General features: G+C 36.4%; 1 protein-coding gene across 3 annotated transcripts in view; it reads right to left on the reverse strand.

Moving 5' to 3' along the window:
• The window catches only part of LOC127977820 (voltage-gated potassium channel subunit beta-1-like), a 133,081-nt gene that overhangs the window by 99,184 nt on the left and 15,390 nt on the right, over positions 1-18,507 (reverse strand). Inside the window, exon 1 of one of the 3 annotated variants that reach the window (XM_052582959.1) lies at positions 17,580-18,086. The exons of the other annotated variants lie outside the window; for them this stretch is intronic. Coding sequence (XP_052438919.1) covers positions 17,580-17,815 — 236 coding nt within the window. The 5' untranslated portion in view covers positions 17,816-18,086. Of the gene's footprint in view, positions 1-17,579; positions 18,087-18,507 lie in introns of those variants that run through there. 3 annotated transcript variants of the gene reach the window in all.

The following is an 18,507-nucleotide window of genomic DNA, read 5'->3' on the forward strand; positions in this document are numbered from 1 at the left end:
AGGCACTATTGACTTTTCCGCATTCCCAAATCAACAGGGACCATTGGGTACATTGTGTATCCAGTTACTGACTGCATAAACACCAGATGATTGTGGGTAATATTGACTGTGATAATCTTATAATGTGCAGGGCAAGTGAAAAGTGTAGACAGACCTAATTTTAATACAAACGAGGCTTGAAACAATTAGCTATAGCAAGATTTCCAAAAACCACTGATTGTCCTTAGTCCTGTTAACATATTGTCCTATTTGTGCTTAGGATTTAATAAAACATTTATGGGAAGTGAATGGTGTGAATGGTACTGCCCACTAGAAGAATGGACTGTATTTGCTACAGTCTTGCCACATTAGATTCATCCATTGTTTTTTATATTTTATTTTTTGCAATTTTACAAACAAACATAAACCCTCAAGGCACAATGCCTTAGTTTTATTCGCTGTTGTGTGTACAGTATGTGTGAGAAAGGGCACATTTGGACCCTGGTGTGACGTAGTCTAAAATGAGGTGAAAAAGACCGAAGGGCAGGCAGAATCTCTCTCAGTTCTCCACAGTGTGGGAGGACAGATAGACACTCACTCAGCAGCACTCTGTGAACACCTAACCCATTTATGCACACACAAACACTGTGCCTTAGGACATGCATGAACATTAAACTCCATGAAAAATGAAGTGAAGTGCAGACTGGAGTCTGTTTCTATGCAATCTTACAGCAAAGGCAAATATTCTTCTTCAGTTCAGCTCAATAAAAATAAAAAAAGAGCATTTTACTCAGACTCAGAGTTTAAGATGTTTAATCTCCTGGTGCCTCACTGAAAAAACTGTTCTGTTCTGATCTGTTTATCAGTGTAAAATGTCTTGGTGTCCTCATGCGACACACAAAACTACAGTACCTACTTAGAATAATTTAAAGAATTACTTTAAATTACTTTTTAAATTAACTTACATTTTACATAAAGTATAATTAAATAAAATTAAAACATTCATATTAAATCTATACATACAAATTCTATTTTTTGTGTATAATTACTGTAGTTGGGCCATTAAAAAAATTAAATTAAATTAAATTAAATTAAATTAAATTAAATTAAATTAAATTAAATTAAATTAAATTAAATTAAAGAATAAAACTAATAATAATAATAAATATCTATGTAGGTCAATAGCTACCATTTACCATTTGGTTGCAACTTGTTTTGTCTTCAGCAGAAGAAACTCATATAGGTTTGGAAAAACACAAGAGTGATTAAATGATGACAATTTCCATTTCATTTTCATTCTTAAACCATTTCTATATTATTTATTTCTTAACCCCTTTCGATCAACACAAACAGATCTTTCACAACAACCATATTCCCCACAGCAAAATGACAGATGCCATACATTAGAGAAATCTGTTATGCAGTTTTACTTATTTCATATCACTATGGCAACCTTGCTGGAAAATTGCTGGGGTAAATGAGAATGGCTGCTGGTGTGTCGAGGAAGAAATGTGTGTAAAACCAAGTGTCTGAGGACAGAGTATAAAGATGATTCTTTGCAGCAATGAAAACCACTGGTTTGTGAATGCTTTTTATTACTGCACAGAAATGAAGACGGAAGTATTGGGAAATGTATAAAGTTTGATCACAGACAGAAACAGGAAGACCTCTAAAGAAAAAAACAAATCACATCGCCTTGGGAGCTTCTTAAATTACCTGTTTTTTGACCTTGCGTAACTTCATTATCTCTCCCCTGAGACCCTTTCTCTCTTTATCTCTGTTTCTCACTCACTCCCTCTTTAATGTCATTGATCCTGTAAACACAATCCTCAATACAGTGAACCCTCAGATGCTGGCGTCCACTACAAGAGACAAAGCTTTAAAAGCCATTTCTCGCCATGATTTCTCGGTGTGATTTTTCATTAATACCAACATGGCTTTGGTGACTTTGTCCCATATTTCTATATACTGTAACTTCCTCTTTATACATCATTGTGTTTTTTTATGATGGCATAAATTGTAAGTGACAGATGAAAGCGCTGAGGTACCTCTACAATATCTATGGCTTCAACTCAAGGTCATACATATCAGTAAAAAAAGGGTTAAATAGAATAATACATAAAAACAACACTTCTACTGAGGTATTGTAATTGGTGAAGCTGATGTACCATACATGAAAATACATTTGTCCACTCTAGAAAACACCATATACCATGAATACATTTGTTCACAGTAGCTACAGTATCCATAAATTTACTGTAATTGTATGGGGATAATGTTTCAGGTATTATGGCATGGGATATTGGTGCCTGTATATTTTGCATTTTATATTTTATGCAAAAATGCTCTGTGACAGCTGATTGGTTGTCTAAAGTTGCATATAGGTGATTTGGATGCTGATTGAGATCCCTATTCTGGACAAACGATTTTAATATTCCCCAGTTACAGCATGTATACTGCCATTCAAATATTTGGTTTTATATAGGATTTTTTAAAGTTGCAGTTAGAGTTTCGTGCAGGCTTCAGCGTCACCATTGGCCCACAAGTTCTAGATTGACAGCTGCTCTTCTAGCCAATCAGTTCAAGGGGAAGTTGACGTCACTCCAATGCGACTCGTGGTTGCTGTGGCAGGTGTGTGAAGATGGATAACCAGCGTCAGCAGGAAAATCCCGGATGATCTCAGGTTATTAGCCATAAATATTATTTGGTTAGTGGGGGACAGAAACATTCCCTTTGTGTGTTATGATATTTTCTGCAAGCTCTACGTAGTCCGAGTATACGAAGCCGATTCGTCTGGGATTTGCCTGCTGATGCTGCTTATCCATCTTCACACGAGAGGCTGACATTGATTGTAAACAAAATCACTATTAATCACGGGATTGGTGCAATGTCTACGCTCAAATGAAAAAAAAAATAAATTAGAAAACGTGTATTAGCATGGATGATTTACGTGTGTGCAATGCACAATGTGCATTGTTTAAGATGGCTCTTCACTGTAACGGACAGATTCCGGCCAAAAAAAAAAAAAAAATCTAAATACAACATGGGAGTGGGAGAGAACATGAGTCATGATGTGATTTTCCCCCAGTTTTTTGTGGGATTGGGACGGGAGAGATTTGAAAATCCACTCTCGTCTCACCGTCACCCTCTACTTCACACCTGCTTCACACACCTGCCACAGCAGCCACGAGTCGCATTGGAGTGACATCAACTCCCCCTTGGACTGATTGGCTAGAGGAGCAGCTGTCAATCTAGAACTTGTGGGCCAATGGTGAAGCCTGCCCTGATTTACATGAAACTCTAACTGCAACTTTTAGAAACGGAAAAGACCACAAGCACACAAATAAATAACATATGAGCAGGAAACCTGATTTTGTTTGAGATTTGGAAAATTGTTAATTCATGTTTCAGTTTTGTGCAATATAATTTTAAATGTGTTTACATTTTCAAATCACGCTTATTATTTTTCGATCAATGACTGCGCTTGTTTGTTATTATAAAAAAAATTGCATTTGTTTTTCGGTTTTGTTATTATTTCACACGTGTTTTTAAATATTTGATCTTTGCTTATTATTTTTCAATCTGTTGCTGCAATACATTGGCGGGATTCTAATCCCATACAGGTGGAACTATTGTTTTTCCCTGAAAGCTGAGATTGTGGTGTGAAGTGTTTTGTTTGCGAGCTAAAAAGGCAGAATAATCATGCACAATCATGTCCAGTGGCCTTGAAGTGAGTGAGATTATGAAAAAGAGATCGGTAAGTTTTTAGTGCTCTCTAACTGAATACATTAAGAACTGCGTTTCTCCAAAGACTAAACAGACATAAGAAGACAGCGCTTACAGGCAGATGCTCGGAGAGCGTGACCTCTTCACACTGTGTATCACTCATCATGTTTGAATTCAGAAAGACTGTCACCTGCATCCCACATAAACACAGCCTCGTCATTTCTCACATACATGCACTCAGTTCTACACACGCTTCAGTGCTAACGAGTAAAAGTCTAATGAGAGGTGTGTGATCTCACTGAGCAATCTCACGGGTGTAATTACTGTGGAACGGAACACACAGTACTGTAGCATACAGAGAACGAGAGAGTGGGGGTTAAACAACACCTGGAGCTGCTGCCGCAATACCACCACGACCGTATAATAACCCAAAGTGGTAAAATAATGTTAATTGTTCAAAAGAGGGGTTCTCACATCAGGTATTTTTCACTTTAGGATACGCAACCCCAAAACAGTCAGCACATCATGTATTGCTTTGAAAATCTGGTATTGTTGTTAACGGAACTACATGCTTTTATAGAATCAAAAATACTCATTACCAGCTCTGAGTGCCCTAGGCGCACAATTTAAATTGTTATAAAAGATTGTTCTTTTGAACTTTCTGTTCATCAAAAAAATGTATTACGGTTTCCACAAAAATATTAAAGGGGTCATATGATGCGATTTCAAGTTTTCCTTTCTCTTTGGAGTGTTACAAGCTGTTTGTGAATAGATAAGATCCCTGAAGTTGCAACGACTAAAGTCTCAAACCCAAAGAAAATTCTTTAGAAAAGTTAAGACTGGTCCAGGCCCCCCTAAAATGCCTCGTTTAAAAACAATTTCCACACAAAGGAAGAAGGTGTAACTTTATTTTTGCTTCCACCGCAGCCGCCAAGTTGTGAAGACACTGTTTTGTTGTGAAAGCTAAACTACACTGTTTGGTCTTCCCAAAGAGGACACAACTAGAAAGCAGTAAGTTGTATTTACAACACCATTCCAGAACAGTTCAACCCAAACATTCAGATGTGTGCAGCACATTTTATGGAGGACTGTTTCCTGATCCTTTGGAGAGAAGACTACTGTGCCAGCTATTCTGACTCAGTCTGTTAGTACGTTTTCATATGTAAAGGATTTGCATCTGATGATTTAAACCTTTTTGAGCAGTGTAGAGCAGCGCTTTTTGTTTGTCATTTCTCCGATCACAAATGCAGACATGGTTTTATGTTTACATGGCGTGATGCAATGCAACATGTAAAAAGACACTATAAGTCATTATAATCCGTAATTATGTGCCCACTTGATGCAACAAATGCCTTGTTTATAATGGGGTTTAATGTTTTTTACTTGTTATGCTGGTATTCTGACACTGTATCACACTATATAAGGGGCGTAGCATTTCCGTAACAAGCTTGAGGCATTTTGCCAATCACAATGCACTGGATAACTGGCCAATCAGAGCACACCTCACTTTTCAGACCGATGAGCATTGTAAAAATCTTGTTTCAGAAAGGTGGGGCATAGAGGAGAAAAAATTATGTACAGTATGTGGAAAATAATGTGTTTTTTTGTGACACTGAAGACTGTAGTAATGGCTGCTGGAAATTCTGCTGTTCCATCACAAGAATAAATAATATTTAAAACATATAGACTAAAAATATAAAACTACATACAGTAGCCCCACAGGTGACATTCAGACAAAAGTATACTTATAGTGGAAGCATATATTAAATGCACACAAAGAATGTGCTATATATGAAAAGTTCATTTGGAAAAACAGATAACTCCTTTTTAACAGTTTTGCAAAAATCATGTTTTTTTATTGTGCATTGCAATTAATCTCTATCAAACCTTAGTAGTTAATTTTTATAAGCTAAAAAAAAAAAAAGACCAGCCAACTAACACAACAAAATAAATACGTAAATAAATAAATAAAAATCTTGATTTAAAGCTGCGGTAGGGAACTTTTGACGCTCTAGCGGTTAATAAACAGAACTGCTTGCGTCTTGCGGAAGAACATCGTAGCCGGATCTACTTCTCTCTGTTTATGTCTATGAAGAATCACAAAGGTACTGGGTTACTCCGCCGCAGTACCCCTGAAGCAATCTAAAATAGTCCGAATATAAACACTTATTATAGGTGCACCCTAGTGATTCAGGACAAGCTAAAAACACGGTTTGGAAAATGGATTCATGGTGTACTCGCTTATTATATACATTTTTCTACATTTTGAACATAAACAAAGTTACGGACCGCAGCTCTGATTGGTTATTTTTTACCGGGAGCGCATGACTTTCTGCAAATGGCAATAGGACACTGGGAGGAGCCAGAGGAGCTTGATTTTTTTCACAGATTATCTGTCTCATATTCTACTGTCAGGACATAATGACAGGTTTAACAAATATGTAAAAAATATTTTTTTTACAAAAGTTCCCTTACAGCACCTTTAAATTAAAGAAAAACAACAGCGAGTTATCTGTTTTTGCAAATAAGCTCTTTATATATTCAATCTACAGCTTACAAATGAGCCCTGCATAGCAGTATAAGCTGAAAGAGTTCACCCTCAGGTAAACTAAGAAGAACAAGAGCTGACCTATTGCACAGTGACCTGCTAACTGTCTATCACAGTGTACAAAACTACTGTGGCATTCTAGTGACCTTCAAGTCTACAGTCTGATCTAAATGAGAGGAAGTCAGGAGGGGAATGAACAGAGCGTGAAGGAACATGGCAGTAATAATGATGGAGAGAGTGTGTTTGAACAGACAGAGCACTATAACTCATAACAGGTACTTATTAAGAAATATAAATGAAAGTCTAGCCTGGAATGACCGAGGTGCCATTTACAGAATGTGAGTGTGTCTTTGAGAGTTTGGCCACGTTGAGCTGTGTATCACCGAAGGCAAAATTGGCATACATCAGAGGGACATTTTGTATGTGTGTGTGTGTGTGTGTGTGTGTGTGTGTCCACTATCAAGGGCACAATTGCTGACTTTGCCTTTTAATTTGCTGCTGATATATGAAAGGTGCTTTACATGTCAACAGAGGCTTAAAAATTAAAAAAATAAAAATAACAACATCATACAGTGACATACAGAACAGACCGACAGGCACACACATACATAATAACAAAAGAAAGAGAGAGAGCGAGAAAGAGAGAGAGAGAGAGAGAGAGAGAGAGAGAGAGAGCAGGTTGAAAACATTGCTTTTCATCCCATACCACCCACAACAGTTCCTCAGTCAAACAAAACAGAAACCTAACACTTTCACTCCATCAGCTCACAGTATTGACTGTATCTGCATTTTACAAATAAATGCAACCCAATAAACACACTTTTACACATTGTTCATGGGCCACAGTCTTGTTTTCCTTTGCTTTTGCTAACAGGTAAATGACTATAAATATTGTAATTCTATTGTATCCTGTAAAAAATCAAAAATACTTCAAATATAAAACACTACAATAATTTCAAGTGCTACAAATAAATGTAGGCATTACAATATTATATTGTGCAGTATAAAAAAAGGATATTCATTTTGAGATTTGCTAATGATTACATTTATTCCATTATTCAAATAAAATCATACATTTTGAGTGTTTTTAAAAGATTAAATATGTGTCTTAAGTAGCACAGCTCTATTTTTGTAGCAATAACCAAAAATAGATTGTACTGGTCAAAATGAGACATTTTTATTTTATGCCCAAAATCATCAGGATATAAAGTAAAGATCATGTTCCATGAAGATAATTTATAAATTTCCTACTGTAAATATAAAAAAAAATAATTTTTGATTAGTAATATGCATTGCTGAGTACTTAATTTGGACAAATTTAAAGGCGATTTTATTATATTGTCCTATGCTAACAAACCATACATTAATGGAAAGCTTATTAATATAACTTATAAATCAAAAAACTGACCCTAATGACTGGTTTTGTGATCCAGGGTCACATACGAGGTCTTTACTCTTCCACTGTAAAATTTCACAGGCAAAATCCAATAATTTCAATAGGAATTCAAGCACAAAATTGATAGTTTGGGGAGAAAAAGGTCCCGTTGCAGATTTTGCTAATGTTTAAATTGGTCGTGAGAATATTTGACCAAAAGTCAATGACAAAAACCTTTCTTGCCTGCAAAATTATGCAGGTCTGCTAATGTTACTTATTTTAAAAATACAATAAGAAATATTAGCATGAACAGTCATTTCCATATTAACTGATGCAATAAATAAAACATATAATATCCAATTATGCATCCTTCTAAAAAATTGTCAACAGCAATTTGACAAATGGCAGTAGTGTTAAGCAACTATATATATGAGTATAATCACTCCACAGTGTAATATAGTTAATCAGTCTAATTGTGTTGGCTCTTTGCAGTTGCCAAGCAGCTTGGCACATCGTTCCAGAGAATGTGATCACAGATGTGCATATGATGGCTTCAAACACGGCTCGTCCAATCAGAAACATTATAAGTGTATTCTATGGTCAGAGAGCGGGGCAAAATGTTTGCACGCACAGATAATGCTATCTGAAGCACATAATGAGTGAACATAAGCATTCCCTGTTGTATATTTACATGTTTAGTGAAGGAGAACGAGAGAGCTGCATAAGGATCCATCTGTTTGCCTCTGTTTGCCCCAAACACTTGCATCTGAATGCACAGACCACACTATTATATCAGACACATACACACATCCGCAGATGTATGTGGAGCTCAGCTGTATTGACACAGACTAACAAAGACATGTCCGTGTTTGACGGACAGGAAAAGAAAGAGAGGAAAGCGAGTGTACGAGAAAACGAGAGGAGAGTGGGTGAAACAGATTGTGCTGTCAAAGTGGATGGAAAGGGCTTGATGTGACGTTGCCACGGCAATGCAGAGTGGGACAGCATAAAGTAGCTCCGTGTGTGTGTGTGTGTGTGTGTGAGTGAGTGGGCGATACATATTTCCCCTCTCTCTCTCCCTGCCTGACTCACAGCAGCATAAATACTGCAGGCGCTCTTAAAGGCAATGCTCTCATCTGTCCTCTGTCTCTCTCTTGTCCCTCAGGCCTGACAGCTACAGTCACTGTCTCGCACACACACTGAGGCATTTTACGGGACAGTAGGATAAGTGCAGTACAAGACTGATGAGACAGACAGCAAGAAATCCCCTGTGCTTTATGGAAGTGCTACAAGGTGAAAACCAATGCAAATAAGACTCGTGGCCTGAATTGGAACGGGCGATGGTTGGACGATGGTATTTAAAGGTGGGACTACTTATACCAAGACAACCATTATGCCTGGAGGATCTCATGCTGTTTTCCTCAAAAAAGGGAATCTTTAATCTAATATTTTAATGGTTTCAAAAACCTGCCAGTAAATCAACAAGGTTGCGATATTATTGCTTGTTATGTATCATCTGTTGATGAAGCAGGTAACTTTACAGATTCAGACAACATAAATCAGATGACTGATTTTTTTTTTTTTATTGGGTCCTTCTTTTTGGTAGTTAGTTTTGGGTTTCTTTTTTTTGTTAAACTAAGATGGCTGGAAACTAAACGGTGTGTATAAAACTTAGTTTTGTGTACAGAATTGAAATAAACTTTTAATTTAGTTTTGTCTATTTCCAAACTTTTTTACGAATGTTTTTTTTTTCTTTTTTTTTTTACTGCTTTTGATGTTTTTGTGTGTGTGTGTGTGTGTGTGTGTGTGTGTGTGCTGGGCAATGATTAATCACAATTAGTTGCATCCAAAATCGTTTTTTGTGCATATAATATATGTGTATGTACTGTGCATATTTATTGTCTATATATAAAATGTATTTATTAATACACACACATGCATGTATATATTTAAGAAAAAATATGAATTATATAAATTATATTAACAAATATTTACATGTAAATACATGTAAATATTTTCTAAATATATACTGTATGTGTGTGTCTTTATATAAACATAATAAATATACACAGTACACACGCCCTGTTCCCAAAACTTTTTTTTAACTCTTCTTTTTTTTAGGTGCATGATATTAGTTTCAACATTTTTTAAAGAAGTTAATACTTTTATGAAAAAAATGCATTGAATTAATTAAAAGTGACAGTGAGGAGATATTTGTTATAAATCATCTACTTAAAACAATTGCTGCAAATGCTGTTATTTTTAACTTTCTGTTTATCAAAGATAAGAAAAAAAATATATATTATTATGCAGCACAACTGTTTTCAACATTGCTAATAAGAAATATTTGTCAAGCACCAAATCATAATTTCAGAATGATTTCTGAAGGATCATGTGGCTTTAAAGACTTTACTAATGGCTTCTGAGAAATTAACTTTTCTGTCACTAGAATTAATTACATTATAAAATACATTAAATAAGCAAACAGTTATTTCACAACAGTCCTCTACAAAAGTTCTGTTTTCACTGATTTGTACAACCTCCAATACAAATATTTAGTGCACCAAAATGTAATATCTAACAGTATAATGAGGTGCATTCTCAGTTTGATCATAAAAACCACACTGATGTGCACAAAAACAAAGTCAAATGACTATCAAATAAAGCTTGACTACTAAGAGTTATAGGGCCCCCTCTTGGTGAAGAAGAGTATAATCAGTTTGGTTACACTTTATATTACAGTACGTGTACTTACATGTACTTATAGTGTACTTACAGTGTATTTAACTAAGAAAGTTCTAGTAATACAAGGTAACTACATGGGGTAGGGCTAGGTTTAGGGGTAGGTTCAGGGTTAGTACCTAGTTATTACATAGTTATTGTAATTACTATAATAAGTACATAGTATGTACATGGGGAACAGGACTGTAAAATAAAGTGCTACCATCAGTTTTCTCTACACTTTTATTTGAGCTCAAGTTTACCCACCGCAGTGCTTGCCATAACACACACCTACACAGAGCCATCACCACCCAGCTAGAAAGGATACTATGACAGCCTAAGCCTCCATCAATATCCATCTGCTCATTTAGGCAAATTCTAATGAGTCTCTATGAAGAATAATTGCTTTTCATAGATGTTGATAAGAGGCTGGGGGGTCTAGTATTTTTTTTCTCTCTTGCTTTCTTCAGACCAAAGTCTATTTTACTTGTACAATGAAAGCTGACACCAGGTCTCTGCGGTGAAGGATCTGTCTTGACCAATTTGCCTGAGGTGAACCCGTTTAGACTGTCATGGGTGTGTGAACATCTCAATTATCAAGAGACGGTCAGACGGTTTGGTAAATAATTCACACACATCACACACTGCATTGGTCTGACTGAGGTTTGAATGTCAAAACACTGAGAGAAAGATTTAATAACATTGCAATAGTAATGAGCTACAAAGAAGACAATTGAGAAATGCCACGAACAGAGATCTTTAACTGAGAAACATAAGCATTGGCTGCTCCTCAGTATGAATTACATACTGTCTGTGCATCTGGTCCGGGGTTAATGCAGCAGGGGTTATGTAAAATAGGCATTCATTTCTTGGAGTCATGGAGCAGGAGAGAGAGTGAGAGAGAGGAAAGTCAAAGGCAAACAGAGACACAGAGTGACCCGCCAGGTTTACGTGATCTGAAGCTGACGGTTGCATTATTGATTGTGTTTAAAACCCGATGCCAAGATCACATCACTGGCAGACATTTCTCCAACACCATTGCCTACTAAATAACATCTAGTCAGCATTGTTAGTGGACAAAGACAGTGCTATCTAATCACGTTATTAAGGATTCTTAATACAATATCCTTCGCTCACTTCATTCAGTCTAAACAGTGTGGATGCCAGAATACTCATACTGTTCAAAGGTATGAGGTCGATAAGTTTTTCAAAGAAGTATTTTATGCTCACCAAAGCATTTATTTTAAAAAAAAATCAGTCATGCTGCTTAATGTTTTTGTTGAAAGCTTGATAAAGGATTCTCTAAAAGTTTTAAAAATTAATAGAAAGTTTGAAAAAAAAAAACTTTTATTTTTTATTTTTATTTGAAACAGAAATCTTTTGTACCATTATAAATATATTTTTGCAATTTTTGACTAATTTAATTTGTCAAGAAAAAAATTATATTTTTAACAGTAGTGTTGTTTCACACATTTGATTTGGTTTAGTCACAATTTGATATTGATTTGATTCTAATTCATTTATAGTAAATGTGTGTTATAATGCAGCTGTGGTATAATGTCTATTTTACCACTGTAAATTACAAAAATATGAATTAAAAAAATTATATAGTTCAATTGTTATATATTTAATATATTAGTTTATTTGAATATTTAATTCAAACATTTGCTCCAAAATGTAAAAAAAAAAAAAAAAGAAAAAGAAAAGAAAAGAAAAGAAAAAGAAAAAAAGAAAAGAAATTGTAAATCAGACTGCTCTGGTTGTTCTGTACAGTATGTTTAAGAGTTACTTATAAAAGAAACTGGTTCAAATAATAATTTGTTTGCTAATTAATCTACACTGGTCACACTGTACTGTACATCATTGTGTGCATCATGTGAGGTCATCTATACCAAATGTATTTGCTTTTCTTTTGCTGTTTTTGCATTTTTCTATGACAGGACAGTATAGATATGACAGAAAGTGAGTGGGAGTGAGAGATGGGGGGTGGGAACGGGAAATCGTCCACGATGTGGGACATCCGAATCACAACTGCACCATATGTCGGCACGCTACCCACAAGGATATCGGTGCCGATATACAGATGTATTTTCTTATTCGTTTTTAAACTTAACATTTTGAAAAGCTACTGTACTAACTGTATTTAATATATATTATTTTATATTTAATGTATAGAGACAACTATAAATCATTCTCAGGCAGTATGAAGAGGAAGTCATTAATGCACATTCAGAGCCATTGACTCCAACTTGCTATTCAATTTCTAGCAGGTAATAAGCATTACAGTCATTAAATATTAACTTGGTTATCTCTAAAAGCTCACTTGGATTTCTTTTAAATCATTAGAGGTTACGTTATGGTGTCTTGCAAAGCAATCTGAAATCAGTTCCCTTAAATGGTGTCTTCAAATGCTGCCAGTTAAGTAATAACTAATAAATAACTGTCTGGGCAGCGAGGAGGCCCGACAGCTGCCTTCAGTTTGCTTGAGCGGCCCGACATGTAAACTTCTGGCCAAACCAATGGCATGAGTTTGGCTGTGACAATGGAAGATGTTGGAGGGAGGGTTTAGGTAAACTGTTTGGATTATTTTTACAATCCAGGTTGTTGCTGCTAGGGGCACATACATTCCAAACAACACCTTTTAAGGCCAACCTATGAAATATCCCAAATCCAGAAACCCCAAATTATTTCATGAACCAATTAATTATGACAAAGGACTCCTAATCAGTCAAAACAAGTAATGTGTTTTGAGCTGTCTTGTATGAGCGGGGCAGGACTGATACTATTCTGTCTGTGTGACCCTGCTTCTCCCTTTAGACCTCTATGAGACACAGGGGCGCAGAGTGACGTAGTGTCAAAGGTTTATCCCTTATCTAATTGCAAAGGCAATTAAGTATTTAATGGGGACACCTGGTGATCGTTCCTCAATCATTTATCAGCTTTCCAGGATGAATAAATGATCAGTGACTGGCACTTTCTTGGGGATTTCGAAACTGGCCCATTTCAAGCTGTTTGTGCTGAGGCTGTGATAGACAGTCTTAAACGAATAGTTAACCCAAAAATGAATATGTACGCACCCTTAGGCCATCCAAGATGTATATGAGTTTGTAGAGAAATTTAGCATTACAGCACTTGCTCACCCATGGATCCTCTGCAGTGAATGGGTGCCATCAGAATGAGAGTTCAAACAGCTGATAACAACATCAACATAATCCACAAGACGTTTCGTCTTCTTTCTCTGATGCGCAAGTGCTTTATCATAATTATTATATTCAGTGGCTTTTCTTAGTGATATTTAGTGCCAGTTTATTGGGAAGTGACGTGATTTTGTTCTCTTTTACTCGATGTATGGAAACGGTGCTTTATTTGCAAATGTTTTATGTGATATTCCGGTTTTGCGTATAAGTTTAATTCAAATGATTGGATGGAAACATAGATAATAAACCTCTTGTGAAGCGAAAAGCTGTGTGGTAGTAATAAACAAAACCATCAAGTTTTTTTATTAGTATTTTTACTTCAAACCTTTGCTTCCTGCTAAAAAGTCTTCTATCCATAATATTGCTTTTTCCTGAGAAAAGGTTGTCTCATCTGAATCAGGAGAGAAATATGCACAGATCATCCACCGGCACAAATCAGTTCTAAACAAATATTTTAGTGATTTTTTTGTACAAGGACAACAGGGGATGGTCTTTTTCCACTGTTATTTTCATTATTCTTTCCAGAAACAAGTTAAAACACCTTAATTATGTATTTGTTCTTAAAAACATCCATCTTTTCACTTAACAAGATAGAGTTGTGTGGATTGCTTATTGATTATTGTGATGGATTTATCAGCTCTCATTCTGACGGCACCCATTCAATGCAGAGTAAGCAAGTGATGTAATGCTGTAAAGCTAACCAAATTCATCAACATCTTAGTTGGACTGAGTGTGAATACATTTTCAGCAGATTTCTATTTTTGGTTAAGTACTATTGCTTTAAAGGAACGTGCAAGACCAGGAAGAAATGTAATCTCCAGAGAGAGAGTGCAGAGAGGTTATATAAGACGATTTCTTTTGTTTCACTAAGGGTGTATGCACATGGCAAAGGTATTATGTGGACAGGCACAGTAAGCCCGAAAAAACAATTTTTGATCTCCAAAATGACAGAATAGGCCACAACATACGATCCTTTAAGAACCATTGGAAAACAAAACAACAGAGGTTCTGTGTATCTGGTGGAGCCTCTTTTTTTTTTTCTTGATGAAAATAAGACCAGACAAGTCACCTTTATTTAATGACACATTGTAGTAAAACACAAGCAATAACATCCCACCAGAAATGTCTTCTTGACTAACCTGTCAGAACCATAAGTCAGACAGAAACTGCAACTGAACTGCAACTACAACCCAGCGCCCTGAGCAGAATGCAGGATCGTAAATAAATGAGCAAAGAAAGCAATGACAGAAAATAGATCAAATAGATTATGCCCTAAAATTCTTTCCAGTCAATACTATGCTGTGCAATTCCTCAGCTGACAAACAGATATTAATCACCAAGTGCTACTTGTCCATAAAAGTGTATTTAACAACACCACGCTGGCCCACAAATGTACAACATGTAATAGATGTTATGGTTATGTACTATAAAAAAAATGTTTTTCTTTTTCCAAAAGGCCTTTGCATTGCACCAGGATGTAAATCACTGCACTTGGCAGCCACCGGAGACTGTAAATGCTTCAATTTCTGTTACTGTTGTGGATCAGAGAACACTCGAAGTTACATAACAAGCTACAAGTGCACTGTGACCTCCCTATGGAACTGTTTCCAGGCATCAACGTGCAGTTGCTACGGTGCAACAGGATGAGGTCATTGGTTTTATTGGGTTTGAGTTCATGACAACATGTCACTGACTGACATACCACGATGCTCTGGTGGCCTGGGTCACATGCCTGGATGTAACTCTCTGTGTCACAAGCCACTGGGTGTGGCCCACATTTTTTCTTTCCTGTCTATGTATGTATTCAAAGGTACAAAAAAATTATACATATAACAAATTCAACTACACCTCTTCTATAATAAACTTTTTTTTTTTCATTTCTGAATTAAAATTAATTTTAATGTTTTTGTTGAAGCTAATGTAAAACGTCAGGATGATAAAACTTGATAATTCATTTTATTTTTTCACTGCCTTTATGACAAGGCAAAATTAGTTTGTAAGTCAGTTTGTAAAATGTCATATGGTGCATCTTAAAATAATTCAATATATGTATGAAATAGTAGTTAATAATATTTGTTCAAAGCATGTTGAAAAAAAATTATATATATTTTTTTAATGATTAAGAGGTGTACACCTACTTATATTCAAGGTGTATGGAAAACATTCATTTTTATTAGATGGTTACCCCAAATGACATTTTAATTGTAATGTTTTCTATGAAAACCAATTTGAATAAAAAAGAGTACGTTTTGAATAACTTTTTAAAGCTAGATTTAAAAATATATATAAACAGATTTTTATCATGCACACTCTTACAAGTCATGTAAAATTTCTAATGGAGGGACTCCTAAAACATTAATTATTTTCATGAATCAAAAATCACAATTAAATAAAAACATTAAAAAAAAAAATTTAATAATTAATTACTTGTGCATGTTTTCAAGGTCTAAGGAAACTGTTTTCTTTTTACTTGGTTACATCATGACAAAATAAATGCAAAACATTTATACGCAACCCCGGAACACTTTATTCTAAGGTGTCCTTGTTACATTACATATACTTACTATTATAATAACAGTAAAAATTATGCATAATTACATGCAAATAACCCTAAACCAAACCCTTATCCTAACCCTATCCATATAGTAAGTGCATGTAGTTAATTATTATTTCTCAGTACTTAAATGTATAATTACAATGTAACAAGAACACCTTAAAATAAAGTGTACCCCGAAACCAAGCTTACTTCTGTTTTACTTTTGTCACTGAGCAGTATCCATGCTTATTTACGTATAAAGATAACTTTTAAATCAAAGAGAAAGAGAGAAAGTTATGATAAATGACCTTCATGCAGCTCAAAAGAGTGCAATAGACAGTTTACAGTCCACTCCAATACTCTGTCATTGAACCAATATGCCCTCAAGCCCTGTTAAGGCACCATATGTTATTTGAAAGTAGAGCAGCCCTATGTCAGATTCTTACTTGACATTAACTTTGGCCATATGTCCACTTCCTACGTCTTCAAGTCCAAAACAAATCAGCATGATATTGGGATATGGGATGTTGCCCATTTGTCCGAAACACGTGTATGGCAAAACTGCCTCATGATGTCACTGGCTTTCCAGCAGCGTGACCCATGGGGACCGCTTCCACGAATACACCCCAGAGAACACACTGTTATGGAGAGCCAAAACCATAAAGCGAACCACTAGTAAATGAATAGACTAATAAAAGCTAGTGCAAATCCTTTATTATTGGCTCTCCAGCCTTCTCTAACCCCATCCAGCTCAGCCAGGAACATTCTGACATTGACAACCATCTGTAAATCATGGACCACATCACAAAGACCAGATTTGTGCAATACCACATCAGGGAAATCGGACCATTCCACACAATTACCTGTGTAGTGTCTTGTCACTTCTAGAACAGACTACAGCAATGATTTTACTTTTCTGAGGAGCTCTAAAACCACTGCAGATCTTAAGCCACTATCTCCTAGGATGAATCACTTTTGTTGCAGCATTTTTCTTCTGTTAGTGTCTTTGGATAAAAGCGCAAACTAAATGAATAAATCTAAATGACAAAATTATGAGCAGAAATCAGAGCTTTTGATCTGGGGCAACCAATGTTCCTGATTTCCCCGTGGGAGATAATAAGAAACGTGCAGAACGGTAATGAGCGCAAATGAGAACAATGGAAACATCTTCCTCCTCCTCTGGTATCTGGCAACGTCACTCAGAGGAGAACACAATATACATCCACATGTGGGCGAAAAGAGGAACAGCACGTCACCGGAGTTTTTAAAAGACTCTTTCCTCCCACTCTTGGTACTTCTTTGTTTTCGATAAGTTCATTTAACAACAACTGTCAAAGAGGAATGATTCTATAAATTCAGAAGGACAAGATACAACAAGTAAACTGAGATACCGAACCCAAACACAGGATCAGAAAATCTAGAAATGAAATCCCAAAGACATACTGAACTGTTCTTGTGTGCATGTACACGTCTCTTTGCGCTTTACTCAGTGTGTACCTGTAGGCCATGCCAGTCCTGGCTCGGACAGAATCCTGTAATGAGAGTGCGTGTACGTTGAGGAACTCCTCCAGATGTTTGAGCTCTACCTGAGAGTTGGTACGCAGGCACACGAGTGGAGGATAAAGTTTCCCTCCGGCGTTCTGCTTGCCGCAGCGGCTCTGACCCCTCTCCTTTTGCCCACCCTTCTGCTTTGGAGTGGGGATATCAGGGCAAGTGGCTTTGTACAAGTACATCTCTACCGCTCACGTCCATACAAAGTCCAAGCAGGCCCTCAGGAAACAACCTTTTCCTGTTTCTTCAGCCTTTCTGAAGATACAAAACAACCTGGATGTCCTCTTTTGCCAGGTTTCCCAGAATCTTGTTGCTCTTGTCTTTGCTGGTAAATATTCCCTGATTGAATTGGTCTCTCTGTTCAGCGTCTTGTCAGTTACACAGCTGACTGCAGTCGATCGACTCTTAGTTTCAGTCTCTAATAAACTCCATGGGAATCTGGGACATTTTCCCTGCCTGTATCTCTCCCTCCATCCCTCCCCCTGCTCTCCCACCCTTTCCATCTTTGTCGCTCCACCTCTCTCTATCTATCTCTCTCTCTCTCTCTGTCCCTCCCTCCCTCGCTCACTATATCATCCCTTATACTATTTTCTGATCCTACTTCCATGCCTCCACAGATACAGTAGACTTTGTCTATAGTTGACCTTTGACCCTTGGCTAGTGCTGGAACTACAACTCTGAGATCATGTCTGTTCCAAGGGATTGTGGGAATGAGATGAAGACTTTCTTTCCCATATCTAGATATATCAGCATTCTTGAGCATCCCAGCCAAAATTCCATGGAGACGAACCAACAAACACACACAGAGGGTCAGTGATCCATACACGCTCACTGACAGAGCCTGACAGAGTCATACACATATCACAAATCCAGG

This window comes from Carassius gibelio, chromosome B18, assembly GCF_023724105.1.
Source record: "Carassius gibelio isolate Cgi1373 ecotype wild population from Czech Republic chromosome B18, carGib1.2-hapl.c, whole genome shotgun sequence".
NCBI classification, from domain to species: domain Eukaryota; kingdom Metazoa; phylum Chordata; class Actinopteri; order Cypriniformes; family Cyprinidae; genus Carassius; species Carassius gibelio.